The 18,978-nt window shown below is 42.5% G+C and overlaps 1 protein-coding gene across 1 annotated transcript; it reads left to right on the top strand.

The window, feature by feature from the left end:
• The first annotated feature begins 350 nt into the window (after nucleotides 1–350).
• On the top strand, nucleotides 351–17,338 carry ttll4 (tubulin tyrosine ligase-like family, member 4). Its single transcript, XM_083921418.1, has 21 exons — nucleotides 351–439; nucleotides 2,286–3,598; nucleotides 4,051–4,501; nucleotides 5,490–5,661; nucleotides 5,772–5,848; nucleotides 5,957–6,020; nucleotides 9,272–9,390; nucleotides 10,316–10,426; nucleotides 10,567–10,643; nucleotides 10,781–10,975; nucleotides 11,983–12,065; nucleotides 12,170–12,298; nucleotides 12,539–12,661; nucleotides 12,766–12,864; nucleotides 13,279–13,413; nucleotides 13,497–13,634; nucleotides 13,829–13,925; nucleotides 14,471–14,681; nucleotides 15,277–15,344; nucleotides 15,476–15,546; nucleotides 15,944–17,338. Exons 2-21 carry the CDS (start codon nucleotides 2,966–2,968, stop codon nucleotides 16,131–16,133), a joined length of 3,243 nt encoding a protein of 1,080 aa, XP_083777544.1. The 5' UTR covers nucleotides 351–439; nucleotides 2,286–2,965; the 3' UTR covers nucleotides 16,134–17,338.
• Nucleotides 17,339–18,978: the final 1,640 nt, after the last annotated feature.

The raw sequence follows: 18,978 nt of genomic DNA, 5'->3' as shown, positions 1-18,978 counted from the left end.
ATACTTTCATGTACCCCTCAGAACGCTCTGTGGGTGTATTTTTTTTTTTTTAATGTAGCTTTTAATAAAGACTCCTCCTATTATTCAACCTTTAACGTACAAAATACAAATTATATCTAAAAAATTCATATAAAATATTTATTATAATTTCTTGTATATTTATTGAATTGTATCAACAATGATAAACGTATTGATAAATTGCAGTATCGGTCGCTTATGTGTGGTCTTTGGTTTCGTTGAGTGCTGGTTCTGTGCCAGTGGAGGGAGCTCTGGTTCAAAAGCGAACCCGGAAGTGAACGGAGCGTTGCTCTTGTCTCAACAGACGATCTTCGGCCCGAATGACGTTTCACTCGGACTTTTCCGGCTACTGCGATGTAACGAGTCACCATCTCCAGACCAACGGAACAACATGTTAGCGGCATCACAGGGGACCAAGTAGGTACGAATATATATATTTATATTTTAATTAACTGCCAGAAAGACTGTGTTTTATTGTTGACACCGGTGGAGGGGAGGTCTTTCAAACGTGACAGTTGGTGGCGGTTGTTGTTGCTAAGCTAACGCTGTCTGGTAAACAGAGACGAGCAAACTAACCGACAAGTCCGTTCCGTTAAACCATTATCGAGAGTACGTCGGCGTTAAAGTCAGTGTGACCGGAGCTAACGTTGTTATTTATTACATATGAATTACCGTAACACTTGTTAGTTAACTTAGTAAGCTAACGCCGCGTGTCCGGACGCACACGCGCGTGAACTGAACGTTAACTCTCCTTTACAGGACACGCGTGACGTTGACAGCGGTGTTGTCATGGTTTCCGCAGCATCGCGGTAACATGCCCGCTGAAAAGAGACGTCAAAAGTCGTAATTAGTTGAATAAATTGGCAATTTAGCAAATATAAAGGGGTTTCTCGCTTCAGTGATACAGGCAAGCTAACTCACCTCACTGTCTAACTGTGATTTCATGGTTAAAGTGTCTCCTTAATAGTGTTACACCTAAAAAACCTTTAAGTTCAATAAATGTTCCTTTTTAAAAGAATAAATAACATTGAGACTCGTAACATGATGTAAATTGAGGGTGCAAAAGTAGTGTCAGCTCCAAATATCGGCTCAAGAAAAATCGGCAGTCTCATCTCATCTTCAGCCTCTTATCCGGGGTCAGGTCTCGGGGGCAGCAGCTTTAGCAGGGGACCCCAAACTTCCCTTTCCCAGGCCACATTAACCAGCTCTAACTGGGGGATCCCGAGGCGTTCCCAGGCCAGTGTGGAGATCTAATCTCTCCACCTGGTCCTGGGTCTTCCCCGAGGCCTCCTCCCAGCTGGACGTGCCTGGAACACCTCCTTAGGGAGGCGCCCAGGGTTCATCCTTACCAGATGATCCTGAACCACCTCAACTGGCTCCTTTCAACGCAAAGGAGCAGCGGCTCTACTCCGAGTTCCTCACGGATGCTGAACTTCTCCCCCTCTCTCTAAGGGAGACTCCAGCCCCCCTCCTGAGAAAACACATTTCGGCCGCTTGTACCTGCAACCTCGTTCTTTCGGTCATGACCCAGCTTTCACGACCACAGGTGAGGGTAGGAACCAAGATCGATCGAGAGGCTGCTGAAAAAACAATCGGCATCAGCCCTAAAAAACCCATATCGGTCTATCCCTATTCCTCAATGTTATTCAAGATATCTTAGCATTCCTGATGTGCTAAACAAATGCTTTAAAGTCGTCCTAAACTTTAAAATTCAAGCATCACAACACCAACCTTTTTAATGTAGTTTAACTTGGTAGCTAATGTTGAAAAGGGATTTGAATCAGTCAATCACATGCTGTAAGCTATGAAATTAAATCGTTGTCGTTAATGTTTCAACAGTATTTAACGTTGGCCAATCTTCAACTGGAAGTCTTTCTTTGACGGGGTGTGTACTCGATTAGCTAGCTCTCAACTCAAAGTTATTCTTGTTTCTGTAGCAACAACAGACAAACCTGGCAACCCGCAATGCAACACGCTATTGGCTGGTACAATGTAAACAGAGCGTGACAGAAAGTCATTGTCAAACCTGTCAACATTTTTTTTTTAAATTAATTCAGGCTCAATGTATTTTTTTATGTTAAAGGTAATATTTACTCTACGTATTGGACCTTTAATGTTCTAACCGACTACACGAGGGATGTTTGAATGCATCTTTGTTTTCTATATCTAATAGCATCTTGAGAAAGTACTTTTGTGTGACTCATTTCTCTATATTAGAAAAGTAGATTCTCTTTACACTCTTCTAACCTCTGCCGCTGTACTTTCAGTGGTGAAAGCTGTTGGTTTATTGCCTCCTGTGAATCAACTGAGGAAGCCATGAGATCTCCATGGACGCCACTGTCTCCCCTCCGACCTGACACCTCGGTCTGAGCCAAGAATGCAGGCACTGTGAAGCTTACATTTCATCCCCGGAGTTGTTAAGAAGAAGAAGAAGAAGAAGGAGGGGAAGCTGCTTCTAGCTCAGTCTGCATCAGCGATGTCCCCAAGACTCCTTGACTCGTCCTCAGTCTTTTATCCGACTTCTAGAGTGGGAACCACTTTGCCTCAGGAGAAAAAACCTTACGTGCCTCATGTGTAGGCTTTAAAACCCTGCATCGCTACCCAAAGCTAACGTTGTCCTGCTGACCTACTGTGCTGCTGTCACTGCATCCGTGGCGGCAGATATGTTTACTGTTTGTCAGGATTTGTCAAGAACTTGTAGTCAATCTACAGTGACCAACATACAATTTACAACTCCCTTCCACTGGAGCTGACATCTCAAAAATCATTCCTACAGAAGAACCACTCATTTGTGGGGAGGAACAGGGGGTCTTTCAGGGAAGAGAACCTCAGGCTGTGGTTTTGTATTGACTGTTATTCCTATCCTGCATATCAGTCTCCACCTAAGACCCCTGCCCCTAAACATAGCCCTTCAGAAATAACCACATCTTCTTCTCTGAGCGGTGCCATGCCCACCAACCAATCCTCCCCCTGGGGAGGGGCAAAGCTTCGGGCTTGCTCCAACGCAGATAGTCCCACTGCAACCTCTGTCAGTACACATGGCAAGACAGGTGTGGCCACTAAAGTGCCTTTTAGTCAGAGCCCCCTAGAGCTATTGAGGAGAAAGGATCAAGCCAACCCTCTCGCCTCTAATGATGCCTCGTCTGCTTCCCCCTTGAGGCAGACGACAGGGGTTTCCGTTGTGGAGAACGGGGACGTTAATAAAACCGACACCCAGAGCCAATTCACCGCTGTGCCAGATGGGTTTCCAAACCTGCCACAACAACTTAATGGGATTCAATGTGCAAAACAAGTACAGTCAACAGGACTGAAGCCGGCTGGTAGCAGCCTCGCAGAGACCACTGTACCTTCCACCGTTTCCAAGAAGGAATGTCAGATTGGGCTAAATGTCCAGCCGACAGGCACCGTACAGAAATGTTCGTCGCTCCAAACCTCGCAACCTGGAAACGGTTTATCAGCGTGCCGACGTCAGGCTGCCACAGGAGATGCACCGCTGGGATCGGAGCCTCCCTCGTCAGTGTGTCATCAAGACCTGTTCATCAAAGGGCAGCCCACTCTGCAGCAAACAAACAAGCTGATGGTGAGTATTGATGTTTTAAGAGGTATTTTTACATCGGTTACTGAATATCATGGTTTCATGTAAAGCTAGACTGATCAATCAGCCACGGCAGGCTGCTATTTCGGCATCGGTGTACATGACGGCCTATAAGTAACACAGAAATGCCAAACTAGCTTTGAAGTAAATGTCACCATTACATAGTGTTAACATCATTATATAGTTTATCAGCCAGAGAGCACTGACAAATTGATTTTTCAATTATAAAATGTCCCAGCTGAAATAAATATTGGCTTAAATAAAAAAAAAAGCAAGCAAGAGCGTGCACTTGGGCCTCGCTCACGCATGAACTGGGCATCTGCAAGTTTACATTAAGAACAATGGATTTGAATGCTGCATGTGTACAGACCAATATACAGTATAAGTCCACTTCTACCTCCTCAACATCTGACCTGTCCTTGTGTTTGTCTTCTTAGCCTGAAGCTGCAGACTGTTCCTCTTTGCCATCAGTGCCTCCTCTATGCCTTACTCTCTGTGAACATCAAGGGGCAGCATTGGGAAAGGATGGCCCCGGCAACGACTGCACAAAAGTACAAATAAGAAATGCAAAAACTACAAAGAGGAGCCATTCAGCGAAAACAAAGAAATCCAGTCCGACACAAAACAGTTGCACAACGATAGCTGCTTTAAACAATCAATTGCTGGTAAGAGGCATTCCTCCAGCAGTGATGCCAACTACAAACAGCAAGCCCCAAGCAATAGCAACGCCAGACCTAAAGCAGGTCCCAGAAAGTCCGTTTCCATCGGGAAGCACGCTGCCCACATGCAGAAGAATCAGTGCACCAGGAGTGTGTCCCTTTCCAAGTGCCCCCCAGCCAACTCTGCTCAGTGCCAATGTCAGTGCCACACAGCTGGATTCCTTCACAGGTAATCAGATTTGTATTTGTTCACTGTTGAATGTAACGAAGCTAGTCAAAGAAAAGAGAATGGTAGATTCTTCTTCTGCAGAGCTAAATAGTTTGCGCGTGCTGATCAGAGCATGGCCACAACAAGTGTGTAGTGGTCTTGTTTTAAAGGCCCTGAAGACGTATTTTCTTAGGGCGCACTCACACTGTCGTTCTGCACCGCGCTCCGGGCTTTAGGGTACTTGTCTCTCCTTCCGCGCCCCAGGCCCGGTTGTACTCACACTACCTGGGCCTCGCCCAAATGCTTCTTGCTGCCTATACGTCATCACACCGTAACACGTCACACGCATTGATGACGTCATCGCGATGTGTGGCTTTGTTTCCAAATCTTTCCATAGACCTCAGAGTTTTTGTGCGTCTTGTCGACTGTTTTTGAATCTTTTCATCGACCAAATCTGCAGTAAACACTTCACCTCCGCATCACACCAACGTGAACCTTTCACCGCCATTATTGTTGTTGTTAAATGTCCGCGCATGGTCCGTCCTTTTATTTTCTATGTCCGAACAGGCGCACATAAAATGACGTCAGAACCGACGTAGGCGTCGTGCTCGTGCTCATACACGTGCGCACGCTCGTGCTTGTTCATGTGCAAACGCGCTCTACAAAAGCCCACCTCTCTCAGACGGGCCATGGACGGCCAACTGGCCGCAGTTATGCTTGGAGCGGTTGCACTCACACTGGTCAAACGCACTAGGCTTGTGTTCAGCGACATTAAAGTAATGATACACAAAATAGAAATTTGTTCAAGTTAGAGTTTGCAGTTAATTAGTTTTTCCCCAGGAAATACCATAAAAAGTCATGATGTCTACTTGGCAAAAAGACACATGATTCATGCCTTGAGAAATCACAGACACGACAGTCTTAATAGTTCGGTCCTAAGTAGAGCGCATGAAACAATAAATGGACCTTATTAGAAACTTTGGATGAACAACTGTTGTTTCCCTCGTAGCTGCGGCCTCCAGTCCCGCGGGAGCCTTGGTGGGCTCAGTGACCACTCAGATCTCTGCCATCCATCTGACCGGGCAGGGGCAACCTGCGTCCGTGTCATCTTCATCTCCACTCCCTTCCTCACCCTCACCACCGACAGAGAAGGGTCAGGTTGGAGAGACGCAGCCGTCTTGGTGAGCAACAGCTTCCTGCTTCTAAATCAAAAGATGCAGTTCTGTTTTTTTGTTTCTTGCCTTTTTTAATTCTCACTCTGAATATTTGACCTTGTATTCATTGTTTCCAGCCAGGAAGGTGTTATGCAGGTGGATGGAGCTGAGGAGGAGCTGCCTGATGAGCAGGAAAATGCCTGTAGTGATGACGGTAAGATTTTATAACACACACACACACACACTCACACACACTCAGACTAAACACTCTGGTTTATGTAGTAAAGCGCTGATTTTACTTGACGTCTTCTGTCGTCTTCAGATGATTCAGACTGTTCATCCATCAATGGCGCCTCATCCACAGAATCTATCGCTCTCCTTTCTGGGTAAGACTCACTTTATAAACGTTACACACACACACACACACACACTCACACACACTCTTAATTATTTATATTTAGGTTGACATTTAAGGTAGAAGATTATAAACACTGACTGATGCAAACTCTGCTAAGGACTGCTGTTGTCTCTAACAATGACCGTTTTCCGGACTCTTGTCCCTTTTTCCTTTTTCACGGAGCAGATTTTCCTTCTGTCTCTACAAATGTTCGACTCCACGCTCCCTCTGAGAGAACTTTTCTGCCATGCTCTCTGTTGTTATGTGCTTTGTCACGTCTTTTTCTCTTGTGCACCCGGTGAAGCATAGTCACCGTTGGTAGCAATTCAAAACACACAAATCTCCCACTTTCTAGGATGTATGAATATTATTTTTAAGCCCCTCCTGCGGTTTCACTAGGTCAGTATAAGGTACCGGGGCAGACAAAGTTCAATGAATCAGTAACTAAAAACTAGTTTTATCCTTTTTCTTTAGAACAATATATTTGGTGAATTTCAACAATGATAAGACAAAAGACATCCAAACAATATGGGAAAAAAACTAAAAAAATAGCTTGATAAATAAATAAATCTTACAAATAAAAAAATAAATGCATAAAAGTAAATTAAATATACTGTTAATAAGTTAAATAAAATATATTAAAGGCAAAAAAAGGATATTATCTTCCTTGTATGTACCAAAACCTCTCATCATTTAAACAATCACTGTTCCACTGACCTTTGTGGAGCCTATTTACATTTTATATGATAAAGCTATGATGTGTTTAGCATGGAGCATGCACATATATCCAATTAGATCAGTTGGTGTGTAGTGTAGTGTGAATTTAGGGTGTAAAGATTGTTTTGTGTTTATATCTCCCTCCAAAACTTTGTAGTCTCCTAGTACTCCCACATATAGTGATGATGTGTCTGGGATGTTGTCATTAAATATGCACAGATTGACTGCAGTAAAATATGAACACATTAGCCAATTCAACTACAGCCGTAACCTTGTATTCACTGTATGAGAATTGGCTTTTTTTGTCTATTTAATAGAAACAATGCTTTCGGTGTCTCAATTTCATGATGTCTTTACCTTGGACCACCCAACATATAAACCCTTTTTTACAATCGGACCCCTTAAAATGGCTCAAAACATATATCCATCAGATCCTGTGTACTCTTTCTCTCCGTCTCTCTTTTATTCGTTCTCTCTCTCACTGCGATTGTTACGAGGCCGAAAGCAGCAGAGCGTGGTGGAAAGGTCCGCTACATTGTGCGTCATATTGTTTTCCTCTATGATGGCCTCAACAATAGAAGCCCCTACCAAAGACTCGGAGCTGATTCTCTGTTAAAACACCGCTATTGTCGACCCCCCCACAACCAGCTGAATGATGTGTTCATTTACATGCACCCCTTCACCTCCCCACCCTTTCCTGAAAGCTTCTGTATGTCTAGAGTAGCGTTAAGTTAGCCTCGTCTAGCACATGTGGAGGGACTTTATTTAAGAGAGCACATCTGCAAGAGGATAACCTCCCCTGTTCTTTCATCCATTACCCATCCTTCCTATATGACTGTCATGTGAGTGTTACCTTTTTAAATTGTCGTGTGAAATTCTCATTTTGTGTGCATCTCGCTCAGGAACCGGCTAATGTTTGACTTGTTTGAGAAAAAAAACGTAATAGTACTTGTCACTGATACAACTGGCTCTCACCGCGCTACAGTGTTGTTGTTGTTTTAGGTTAATCATGTCTTCATTGGCTCTCCAGCGGCTAAATCGCCTCGTCTCTGTGACACAAGTACAAGAGTCATGTTACTCGCGATCAGTGCAAATGCTCATCCGTCCGGTCCACACTTGACTAGTGTTACAAACTAGAGTGGCGGTGACCGGATGCCGACTTCCGTTAGTTAGAAACCAGTGAACGTAACTCGAGCTGCATTACATTTTAATCTTGTTGTGAGCAATTTGCTTGTTTAAAAGTAACAATGTAAGCAGAGCTGTGGTGCTGAGAGGGCATGGACGAGATAGAAAACAAATCAATCATTGTAGGTGGGGTTAGATGATTCATATAGAAAGTAAGTATGTAGAGAATTGTGCTTCTTTCACTACGCAGATGTAAGATGTCGATTTTTGTCTTTTTGTGGTTTGATGTATTTGTTGAAATGGAAACGCCTCTATGAGACGGGATGCTAAAAAACAGGGTTTTAATGAGAACAGCAGAGAATGACAGTGTTTACACATCTATTTTAAAATACCTTTTATCTTCAGATCAGGAGTTTAGAGATAACGATAATTAACCTGTTATCATGAGAAAGCAAGAGATTACTTATGCCTATCAGGAGTGCCATGCACTGTTCATGCTCACGTCTCTGACCGGCTGACGGTGACGGGCTGAAGTTACCACAGGGATACACGTACGAAGATCAAGCTTCTTTTTTTTTTTACTGTATCAAAAGATTTTTCAGATTATGTTTTTTTAATATCACTTCAAGCAGCCTCTTCAAAAATGTCAAGGTTTCAAATATGGGAGTAAAAAGGTTTGATTTTGCGTCTGTATTACCGTATTTAGTCAGGGATGTCCTCATATAAGCGACACAAACATGTTTTACACCTCTTGTGAATCTAATCTAATGTTATTTGTAAATACACTTCGGACTAATACGTCAGTCTGCAAATAAGGTTTTCAGCTGTTTTATGATCTGAACACAGTGTAGATCTAATGAGGGGATAATTGTACAGCTTTCTTTTTTTTTATTTAGGTTTTCCAGTTTTTCAAATTAAAAATATGCCTGTGTGTTGCTAATGTTATTATAACATATAACGTGTCTCTTTTCCCTCTCCACCATGATTTGCCTTCTTGCAGCGTATGAGTTTGACGTCATTGTTTTTCAGTGTGAAACTCTCAGAAAAACATGCCGGTATTGATTAAGAGGAGCTGATAAGCTCGAAGGCAATGTGATTTCCAATGGGCTGTTTGAACTCCTGATCTCTGATAAACATTGTGAATAATAAGAGAAAACAATCTTTTATTTCATTGTGATAACAAGTTAATTTTCTCATTATCTCAAGGTAAGGATATTATTAACTTGTGATATCGAGATAATGGCATGAATATAGAATTTCTCATCAATGTGAATTTGAGACTCAATCCCAGTTCTCCATCTAAACCTTCACCTGCAAAATGTTTTCCCTTCTGATAACAACAGGTGTGTATTTGGATGTCCACTAATATAATCCGTTTGCCTTCACTCTCTGTCTCAGTGTTGAGGAGCCAATGTCATTGGAGGCGGAAGATGAGCGCGAGGAGAAACCAGCTCTGGTTCCCAGTTTATTTCCCCTCATCCCCCCGACGCTCTACTTCAGCACCGCCAATGAGAAAGGTCAGGACACGCACGTCTGTAGTATTACCACACATCTGAACAAAGAGAGCTGGGGTCAAACCAGCTCTGGCTGTCATAACATAATAAAATAATGCAATGAGAGGTAGGGCTGCAACTAACAATATTTTCACATCGATTAATCTGCCAATTATTTTCTACATTAAATGAAAAATCGTTCATTCTATAAAATGTCAGAAAATAGTGAAAAAGGTGGTCTTTAAATGTCTTGTGTTGTCAGTCCAAGATTCAAATATATGAATTTTAATATGATAAACAGAAAAGTTTGAAATTTGAGAGGGTGAAAATAACCATTTTCTGCCATTTTTGCCTGAAAAAGGACTTTGACAATCAATCGATTATGAAAATAGTCAGTGATTCATTCTTGTTTGTTTTTTTTGTTTTGTTGCATTTATTTCGAATATTTCTCCAAAAAAATAATACACACACATGTGTACATACACATATATGTACATACATATCTACAACAGTAATCGCATTCATCATGAAATAAAATATTCGAAAAGGCGTGAGAAGAAGTTAAACGTATAAACTCCCACCCCTTATCCTTCTTTATAACTTACAACAAAGATAGAAATGAGCTTCCTAGCCCAACAGATCTTCTCTCGACGAATCTCTGCAGCTCTAATGAAGGGGGCTTTTCAGTGATTGTGATCAAGTTGTTTTTCTGAAGACGTCGGTACGATGGTTAATGCCGATTCCTCTTCCTAGGTTAAGTGTGTTTGGTGTTGCCCGTTTAAATGCGATTTCTGTTTTATGTAACTAATTAAAAGCATTTACATCTTATACCAACATGTTTATTTTTCTCAATAGGTGCCGTGAACTATCTTGACATTCGAATCCTATTGTAGACATGATTTCATTACTGTTATGAAATGTGTACAACTGTTGTGTTGTTACTCTCCAGTGGAGCTGCTGCCCGCTGAACAACGGCGACTGTTAAAATGGAAGATTAGCACCGTCACTCCAAATATTGTCAAACACACCGTTGGCAGGTCACACTTCAAAGTCACCAAAAGTAAGTCATCACATGTGTACACTTGAATATTTTTGGGCAGGTAATGTAAATTGTAAAACTCAACTAGTAAGCATGTTCGGGATAAGTGTGATAATTGTCCTTGGTGATCATTGTCCTGCGTGGCTTTGTTGTTAATGTAGAGAGCCATGACTGGTTGGGCTGCTGGGGACACCACATGAAGTCTCCAGGCTTCAAGGCCCTCGGAGAGCACCAGAAGGTGAGGAACTGTAGAAACACTGCTCATTCCAGATTGTGCTCCCAGAATGCCTTACCTTTAAGGAAATGATCAAACTACTTTTTATATCGTCTGTACAGAATTACACTTAACTTGCCGGTGTTTTTCTTTTGTCCCAGTTGAACCACTTCCCGGGAACATTTCAGATTGGCAGGAAGGACCGGCTGTGGAGGAACTTGTCCAAGATGCAGGTTCGCTTCGGCAAACAAGAGTTCAGCTTCTTCCCCCGCACCTTCGTCCTTCCTCAGGACATCAAGCTGCTACGTAAAGCCTGGGAGGACAGTGGCTCCAGGCAGAAATGGATCATCAAACCTGTATGTTCTGCTAGTGGATAATTATTCTGTTAGTTTACTTAGTTTAATGCTTTTCTATGAGGATGCCTGCTATTTATTAATATTTAGTATTGTCCTTTGGGTTTCAGTTGCTAGATGATTAGTTATTTTGTGTAATGATGTTAATGATTAGCTTTAATTGCTGTAAAAGGAGAAACAAGTTAAGGCAGACGCACATGACCGCTCATATGTGACCCATCTCTGATTTGCTTTTGACAGTGTGAACAGCACTGCATTGAATCTGACATTTTCGAGTCAGAATTAGGCCTTTAGACTTTTAATGTGCTACTAAATGGGATACATATCAGATTTTTTTTTTTTTATGTCACGCCAATCTGAACAGCCAGGTCGCATTAAGTGTGACTTTCACGTCATTCCAACCCGTGCTGCACTTTTACTTTTGTAAGTGAATGACAAATAAAGTTGATTGAAAAGAAAAGTGTGCCACAGGCGGGAGCCAGGAACAGAATCAAAACACATGGAGGACAGCAGTGAAGCAGGCGGCCAGTGGAGGGATAGCGAAGTGTTAGACCTCATTAGTATTTGGGGTGACACTTCGGTCGTTATTAGCATTAATCCATGAACTCCTACAATACCGGTTTTGTTTGCTTCTGTAAACACAGTTGTGGCGTGATGTCATCAATGACTAACTTTGCATGCGGATCACTTACGGAGTGTGAGCTGCTCACACAGAAATCCTTGTTTTACCCGGTCAGATTATTTTTTTAGTCTTCTGGTTTACCTTTTTAAATGATGAACACAGACTACAGACAGATTTTTTTGGGGGGAGACACAAGCAAAGAGAGGCGACCCAACAGTCTGCCTTTGGCACCACTTCTTCTTCACTTCTTCGGCTCGGTGTGTCCCTGCCTTAAGTTTGTTTGGTAACAAATCCAGATCACGATGTTTTAGGAAGAATATGTAGAAGTTTAAGGAAACGTGTGTTTTGTTTTTGTTCCTTTACATTCTGTCCTTCTCATCTGTCCTAGCCCGCTTCAGCCAGAGGAATAGGTATCCAGGTCATCCATAAATGGAGCCAGATGCCCCGCAAGAGACCGCTACTGGTCCAGAAGTAAGTAACCAAGAACAGACTGCTGATGGTTTGAGACTTAGAAGCACAGAGATCAGAACTTGTCATGAGGATAAACCATTTTTTATTGTGGTTGTGTTTTACAGGTACCTTCACAAGCCCTACCTCATCAGTGGGAACAAGTTTGACCTGCGGATCTACGTCTACGTGACCACCTATGACCCACTCAGAATTTACATCTTCTCTGACGGACTGGTTCGATTCGCCAGTTGCAAGTCAGTTGTTTTTTTTTTTTTACATCCACCACAGTGACACGGCCAAATACAGTAGATTTTTTTAACTTGTAATGGAATATAAATGACCCCCAGAGGTGAAAGTAACAGGAAGTGTCCATACAAACGTCACAAACAGGATCTAAAAGTCAAAATGACCGATTGGTGTCAGAGACTTACATAAAGCTAAAGATAGAGATCATATTTGATTTAAATCCTTGTTTGTTTGTTTTTCCCTCTCAGGTATTCGTCTTCCATGAAGACTCTGGGAAACAAGTTCATGCATCTCACCAATTACAGCGTCAACAAGAAGAACTCTGAATACCAGGCTAACAGTGATGATAAGGCCTGCCAGGGACACAAATGGTTTGTAAAAGTCAAACTGAAATCTCTGACTCATACATCATATGAAAGGTGCCTGAGCATTTCCCCCCAACTCAGACAAAATATGCGTGTGTGTGTGTTTTCAGGGCTTTGAAGGCCTTGTGGCAGTATCTTGGTTCAAAGGGAGTCAATACCACTCGGATCTGGGAGAAGATTAAAGACATTGTGATCAAAACCGTCATTGCGTAAGTTTGCCCGTCTGGTCATTTAATTTCTAAGCAGTTATTAAGTTATATTGTTCCGTTTTTATGCCGCTGCATCGGTGACAGCTGTGACCAGAGGCATTATTTTTTCGGGTTCCTCTTCTGTCCCATTCTTGTGAATGCGATATCTCAGAAATGCCTAGAGGGACTGTGTTCAGATTTGGCACTAATGATTAGACTTTGGAGGTCAAAGGTCACTGTGAAGTAGTGACAATGGTCAGCTTAATTTAATTATTTAAAAGTTGCAGCTTTAATAAATCTCAAAGGAATCTTATAGAGGTATAGAGGAGAAGGTAAAGGTAGGGAGCTGAAGCGGTAAATTAACTTAACTAACCAATGAACTAACTAAAACTTGAGACTCTAATCATCTTTAATCTCCTGTGTTTTGGTTTCCAGGTCAGAACCGTACGTAAACAGTCTGCTGAAGATGCACGTTCGGACACCTTACAGCTGCCACGAGCTGTTCGGCTTTGACATCATGCTGGATGAGAAGCTCAAACCCTGGATCCTGGAGGTCAACATATCACCGAGGTAACGTACACTAACACACACAGACACACACACACACACACACACAGGTTTTAAAAGACGTAACCGTTGTGTTTCTGGTCCAGCCTCCACTCCAACACGGCGCTGGATGTTTCAGTTAAAGGTCAGATGATCGCAGACCTCCTGAACTTGGCCGGTTTTCGTATTCCCCAAAGAGACGACGTGTACGCCTCCTGCAGTAGCACCTCCAGCTCCACCAGCAGGTAGGGAGGAGGTACTACACCTTAAAGGCTCCTCAAGGGGTCCTGTGGCTTAGATGAAACTCCTTAACTCTGGTCTCAGCTTAGGAACAATTTTCAATATATAATACAACCCAACTCAAACTACAGCCTCGGGAAAGACCTTAAAGTGGAATCAACAGCTCTGTGTGTCTGTGTGTGTTTGTGTGTGTGTGTAGTCTGTGTGGAGGGAACAGGGAGAAGACAAGGCCAGATCTGTCTGCTGATGAGAAGGTCAAACGGGCCTTTTACCTCACACAACGCTACGCTGACCAGGTAAATAAATACAAACGCGAAAAAAAAATTCTGTAACACATGCTAACTCAGAGGTGAATAATGTTTAAAATGTGTGCATTTAATCTAGTTAAAATATGTTTATTCAACAAAATATGCTCCATTTCAAACATTTTAAGTGTGTTTCAATATTTGGTCTTCATAGAACTGTGGAGAAGTACTTATTTTTCTGTGATGGCATGGAACTATAAATTGTATATAGCTTTAAATATATGGGTATTGTATTATTTTAAATTTTTATATTTAATTACAATGGCTCATTTAAAATTGCTTTCAGGGTACTTTGTAAACAGACATCTGGAGCAATGTTTGCTGAAGGCCTGGAAAGGAACCAAAGGGTTTATGTAATAATAATTGCTCCATAACATAATTGTGGTCTAGAATAAAAAAATAAATCTGAAATAAAAAATTGTGCAAGATGAAGAATTCTAGGCCTACTTTTCTGCACGACCACTTTAACAGCGATGTTGTCAAATATCAGAAATAACAGGAAACCACAAACAGAAGTACAACTTTGTCTCTGCCAGGACTTCCTCTCTACAGCGTTGGATGTGTTGACTCCAGAGGACGTCCGCGTGCTCGCAGAGACTGAAGACGAGCTGACTCGCCTTGGACAGTTTGAGCGGATTTTCCCGTCGCCGTCATCATCCCGCTACCTTCGCTTCTTTGAGTGCCCAAGATATCTCAACATCCTGCTGGACCAGTGGGAGCAGAAGTACTGGAACAACAGGACAAAAGGTACTTGAGTTCCATAAACACACTTTAATCATAATGCTCTCAGGGTTTAAGGATTTTAAGTTGGGATTTTCCGACTCTAATGACGCGGAGATTATTTACTTTTATGAATTTCAAAATAGCATCTCAGTTAAACCGCCGAAATGGGTTTTCTCAGGAGGGGGGCTGGATCTAGTAAGGATGCCCCCTGGGCGCCTCCCTATGGAGGTGCTCCAGACACGTCCAGCTGGGAGGAGGCCTCGGGGAAGACCCAGGACCAGGTGGAGAGATTAGATCTCCACACTGGCCTGGGAACGCCTCAGGATCCCCCAGTTAGAGCTGGTTAATGTGGCCCGGGAAAGGGAAGTTTGGGGTCCCCTGCTAAAGCTGCTGCCCCCACGACCCGACCCTGGATAAGAGATGAAGATGAGATCAGTTAATCTTTGTCATTGCTAAAGGAGACACAGGAGCTGCTCATGTCACTCACATTTTAATTGAATATAATATAAATCAAATTAATATGTTAATGAAGGGATAACACACAGAGGGCAGAGAAAACACTGGAACTGCTGGGAGAGTTAATCCAGATTTTTATTGGACTCTGTGTGTCTGCGTGCAGGTATCGGCCTGCTGACGGGTCTCTGTGAGAAAGGCGTCCATCTGGGAACCAGTGACCCTTCTTACATGGTGAGGAACTGTGGAGAAATGCAATGGGTTTGTCTGAATAAAGAATTTCTGTGATGTTTTTTTGATAATCATAAAATAAAATGATTGGAAATGTTGTACCATTCTGTTTTTCTCTGTCAATGTGTCTTTAGTGGTCCAAAAGCAGCTACATCTCGAGGTTTGAACCCCACAAACATGACCATGTCAGCTCATCCAGATCCAGGTTGGTACACACACACACACACACACACACACACACACACACACACACACACACACACACACTGGCTTGGCTTGTGCTGATTTGAGATCAGATCGTATAATATCGATTGAAGGACTGATCGTTAAGATTGTTTTTTCCTACACTGATATTAACCCTAGGACACTAACGCCAGGTGATATTTACCCACGCGATTGTTGTTGTCATGTGATTTTCATTGTGTGCCACTGCACGTCATCGAAGGTAGGCGTGTTTCCCTGCTCCAATCGCTGTTTTTTCTCAGCAGGCGCCCGACATTAGTGATAGAGGGTAAAACATTTTTGTCCATTGTAAGTGCTGAGAGTTTAGGATTTATCACACAGTAAATTAACTATTTTATCTCCCTGCTCCTGTTTTCCAGGGTGGTGGTCACACATCAGCAGCGCTCCCATCACGATGACCACGATGACAGTTCAGACAGGGAGGCTGCTTCGCTCTCCAGCCTGCCTGTTTCACCAAGTCCTGGGTCCAGTGTCACCAGCAGTGCCTGTGCGAGCCCTCAGCCCGGCCTCGCCCAGAGCCTGCTGCTCCACCAGTTTTCTTCACTCTGAGACTCGGTTTGCTAACACGATGTTCAGCACCCAGAACAGACACCACGCTCAGGGTTTAGCCTTAGCCCTAACGTCTCCACAAAACACACTTTTAATGAGCTTTCATCTTTGAAACTCAGAACTACAAGCTTGAAGTCCATTCTTAACAAACACTGTAGAAGGGAGTGGGTTTTGCGAGGAGAATTGTAGTTGGCTTTCAGAGGGAAGTACGAACTAGAATATTGTGCGTAAAATGGAGGAGGAGCTAAACTCAAAAAGGGCATTCAGTTCATGGCCGCTTATTCTTTCTAGCCTTTACTCTGACTTCCATTATTGATGTTTTATCCCATTTACTACAAATCAATAATATGCCAACTTGAGTATTCTGAGCTACTGAGCTGCCAGTGATTTCTATTCACTTCCGTGCAGTATTGAAATCATCCTGCAGAAACTTGAAACATGCTGGAGATAATGCATCACATTCATCATTCGTGTCTGCGTGATTTGACAAATTTACATTGTTTACATGGTTTTACCACAATGATGCAACTTTGACAACAATAGGAGCAGACATGACAGGTGTGACGTCACAGTATTAGCAGTTGAACGTGCTCATTAGGGTCATTTTTAAACCGATATAAGTACTGCATTAAAAACACAAAAACATGGAGAAACGTCCACAGAAGCTGTAAAAAAGAATAAAAATCTTGAACCGAGCTGACTTTTGCCTCAGTAGAGGTTTCATCCGGCAACGCTATGCATTGGCCAATCAAATATGAGCTAGCTACATGCCTGGTGGATACTTTATAGCTTTGTGCGTCGTACTTCGTCTTCTCACCGGCACCAGTACTCACCCGCCCGGCAAACACAGAACGCTGTGCCATTTTTTTCCCGCTCCCTCTGGTCCGATCTGCCTGCACACGTCGGCCCTCACTGGCCTTTGGTTCTCAACTTAAACTGTGAATGAGACACACTGGGCTTCCTCATGACCTCCGACACAAAGCAACACTAGCACAGGCTGTTGTTTTGAGTGTTTTATGCACTCAACACTACCTTACAGAATCCAGTGACCCAAAGTTCTGCTGATAAATAATGACACAATACTGTGATTTTTCTCTTATGTCTTAAATCCGAGACTGTTGTTGTTTGGGTGTTAAGGAGACTGTTGAGCATCTGATTGCACAAGTGTCACATTCCCAGCCTTGCGCACTCTTTTGTGTGGAAATAAGAGAGGCAGAAAGGGAGGGATGGGGAGTCGGGGGAAGAGAGGAGCGCAGCGGAGCTCGCCAGACTTTGTGGTGTGTGTGGAGATCTCTCGCAGCTTATTTCAAATCGTCAGTACGTGGTTTTACCTCACTGGTTGACGATGTTACCGGTGTGTTTTTTACAAAAACCTCATTTTGATTAACGATGGTAGAGATACTTGAAGATGAAACTATGATTACTTGGCCTGACATGCATGTTGGTAGACAGAAAGGCATTTTAACTTGGAGCAGCTGTCAAACTGAAGTCATCTCATAACTAATTTAACTTTTAAAAAGGGTTTTTGTGTTCTCTCTGAGTTGTACACACATTATAGTAACTGGAATTATATGGACTTTTTCTTCAAAGCTGCCAAATCCAAGTCCAGCGCCACAATCTAACCCGACGTGTGTCTGTGCATTAACACAAACTTCTAAACAGTAGCTCTTCACCTCATTAACACTGTGAGCTGTGAGTAACTAGCTGAGTGTGGGATTAAGGGTTCAGTGTTTGCCGTTTGAAGGGAACCGGTTTAAGAGAATTCTCATTGTTTCCTCAGGAAGAAAAACAATGTATACATCTACTGTGAGGACACTTTCAGAAAAGAAGAAAAACTACTTGAAGTTGCAAATGTTTAGGTGCATTTTCTCTTAAAGCCGACATCTATCGTAACAAACTGACGGGCGGACGTGGTTGTGGATTAGAAAAGTGTAACTGCCACATGAAAACGTTCTTCTTGACCTCGGTCTTATCTCAGTAAATATTTCAAGAATCTCAAAACAAAGTCGTTCAGACTCCCCTGTCGAAAAGTTACAGCAATGTCTGGAAGCTAACTTGTTTACAGTGCAGTTTAGTATCTGTATGTAGCAGATATTTCTACCTAAATGCATCTTTTTTTATTAATACTCAGTTATTATCCGTGGAATAGAAGGAGACATAATAACATGAATGTAGTAAAATGCAACATTTGGACACAGGTTATTTGGTTTAAAGAGAATAGGATGTGATGTGGAAGCACAAAGGGACGTCTGGAGGCTTTACCCTGGTTTTATAGAGCCGTCTGATCAGAAATACACTCACAGAGAAGCATCCCTGAGGAGAGACGCTAAGAATTACTCGTGTCATATTTAATGAATCCTTTAGTCTTTGAAATGTCAGAAAATTTAGAAAAAAGACGCGTTGAAGTCCAAAATTTAGTCAAAATTGTGACCTTTAAAATCAAACGTCCGATCGTAGGTTTGGAGAATCGTGACACCCCTGTTAATGGATTCAACCGCAAATAAGACCACTGATCATTTCAGTGTAAGCTTGAAATATGTTCAAAATAGTGACGCTTCAGAAAAATGCATCTGCATTTACGCTCTTTTTTCAATTCTCCCTCTCGTCTCTGTCTATCGTGCCGTAACACAACTACAGTCAGAACTTTCTATGAGCTCAAACCTAACCTTAGTCATCAACAGGTCGTTACGGGTGTTTTTTGATTACCGTATTTTCCGCACTAAAAGGCGCACCACATTATAAGGCGCACCTTCAGTGAATGTCTTATTTTGAAACTTTTTTCATATATAAGGCGCACCACACTATAAGGTGCATAGAACAGACGCTACAGTGGAGGCTGGGGTTA

Source organism: Echiichthys vipera (genome assembly GCF_963691815.1).
Source record: "Echiichthys vipera genome assembly, chromosome: 10".
In the NCBI taxonomy this organism is placed as follows: Eukaryota; Metazoa; Chordata; class Actinopteri; order Perciformes; family Trachinidae; genus Echiichthys; species Echiichthys vipera.
This window is presented reverse-complemented; position numbering and strand designations above follow the sequence as displayed.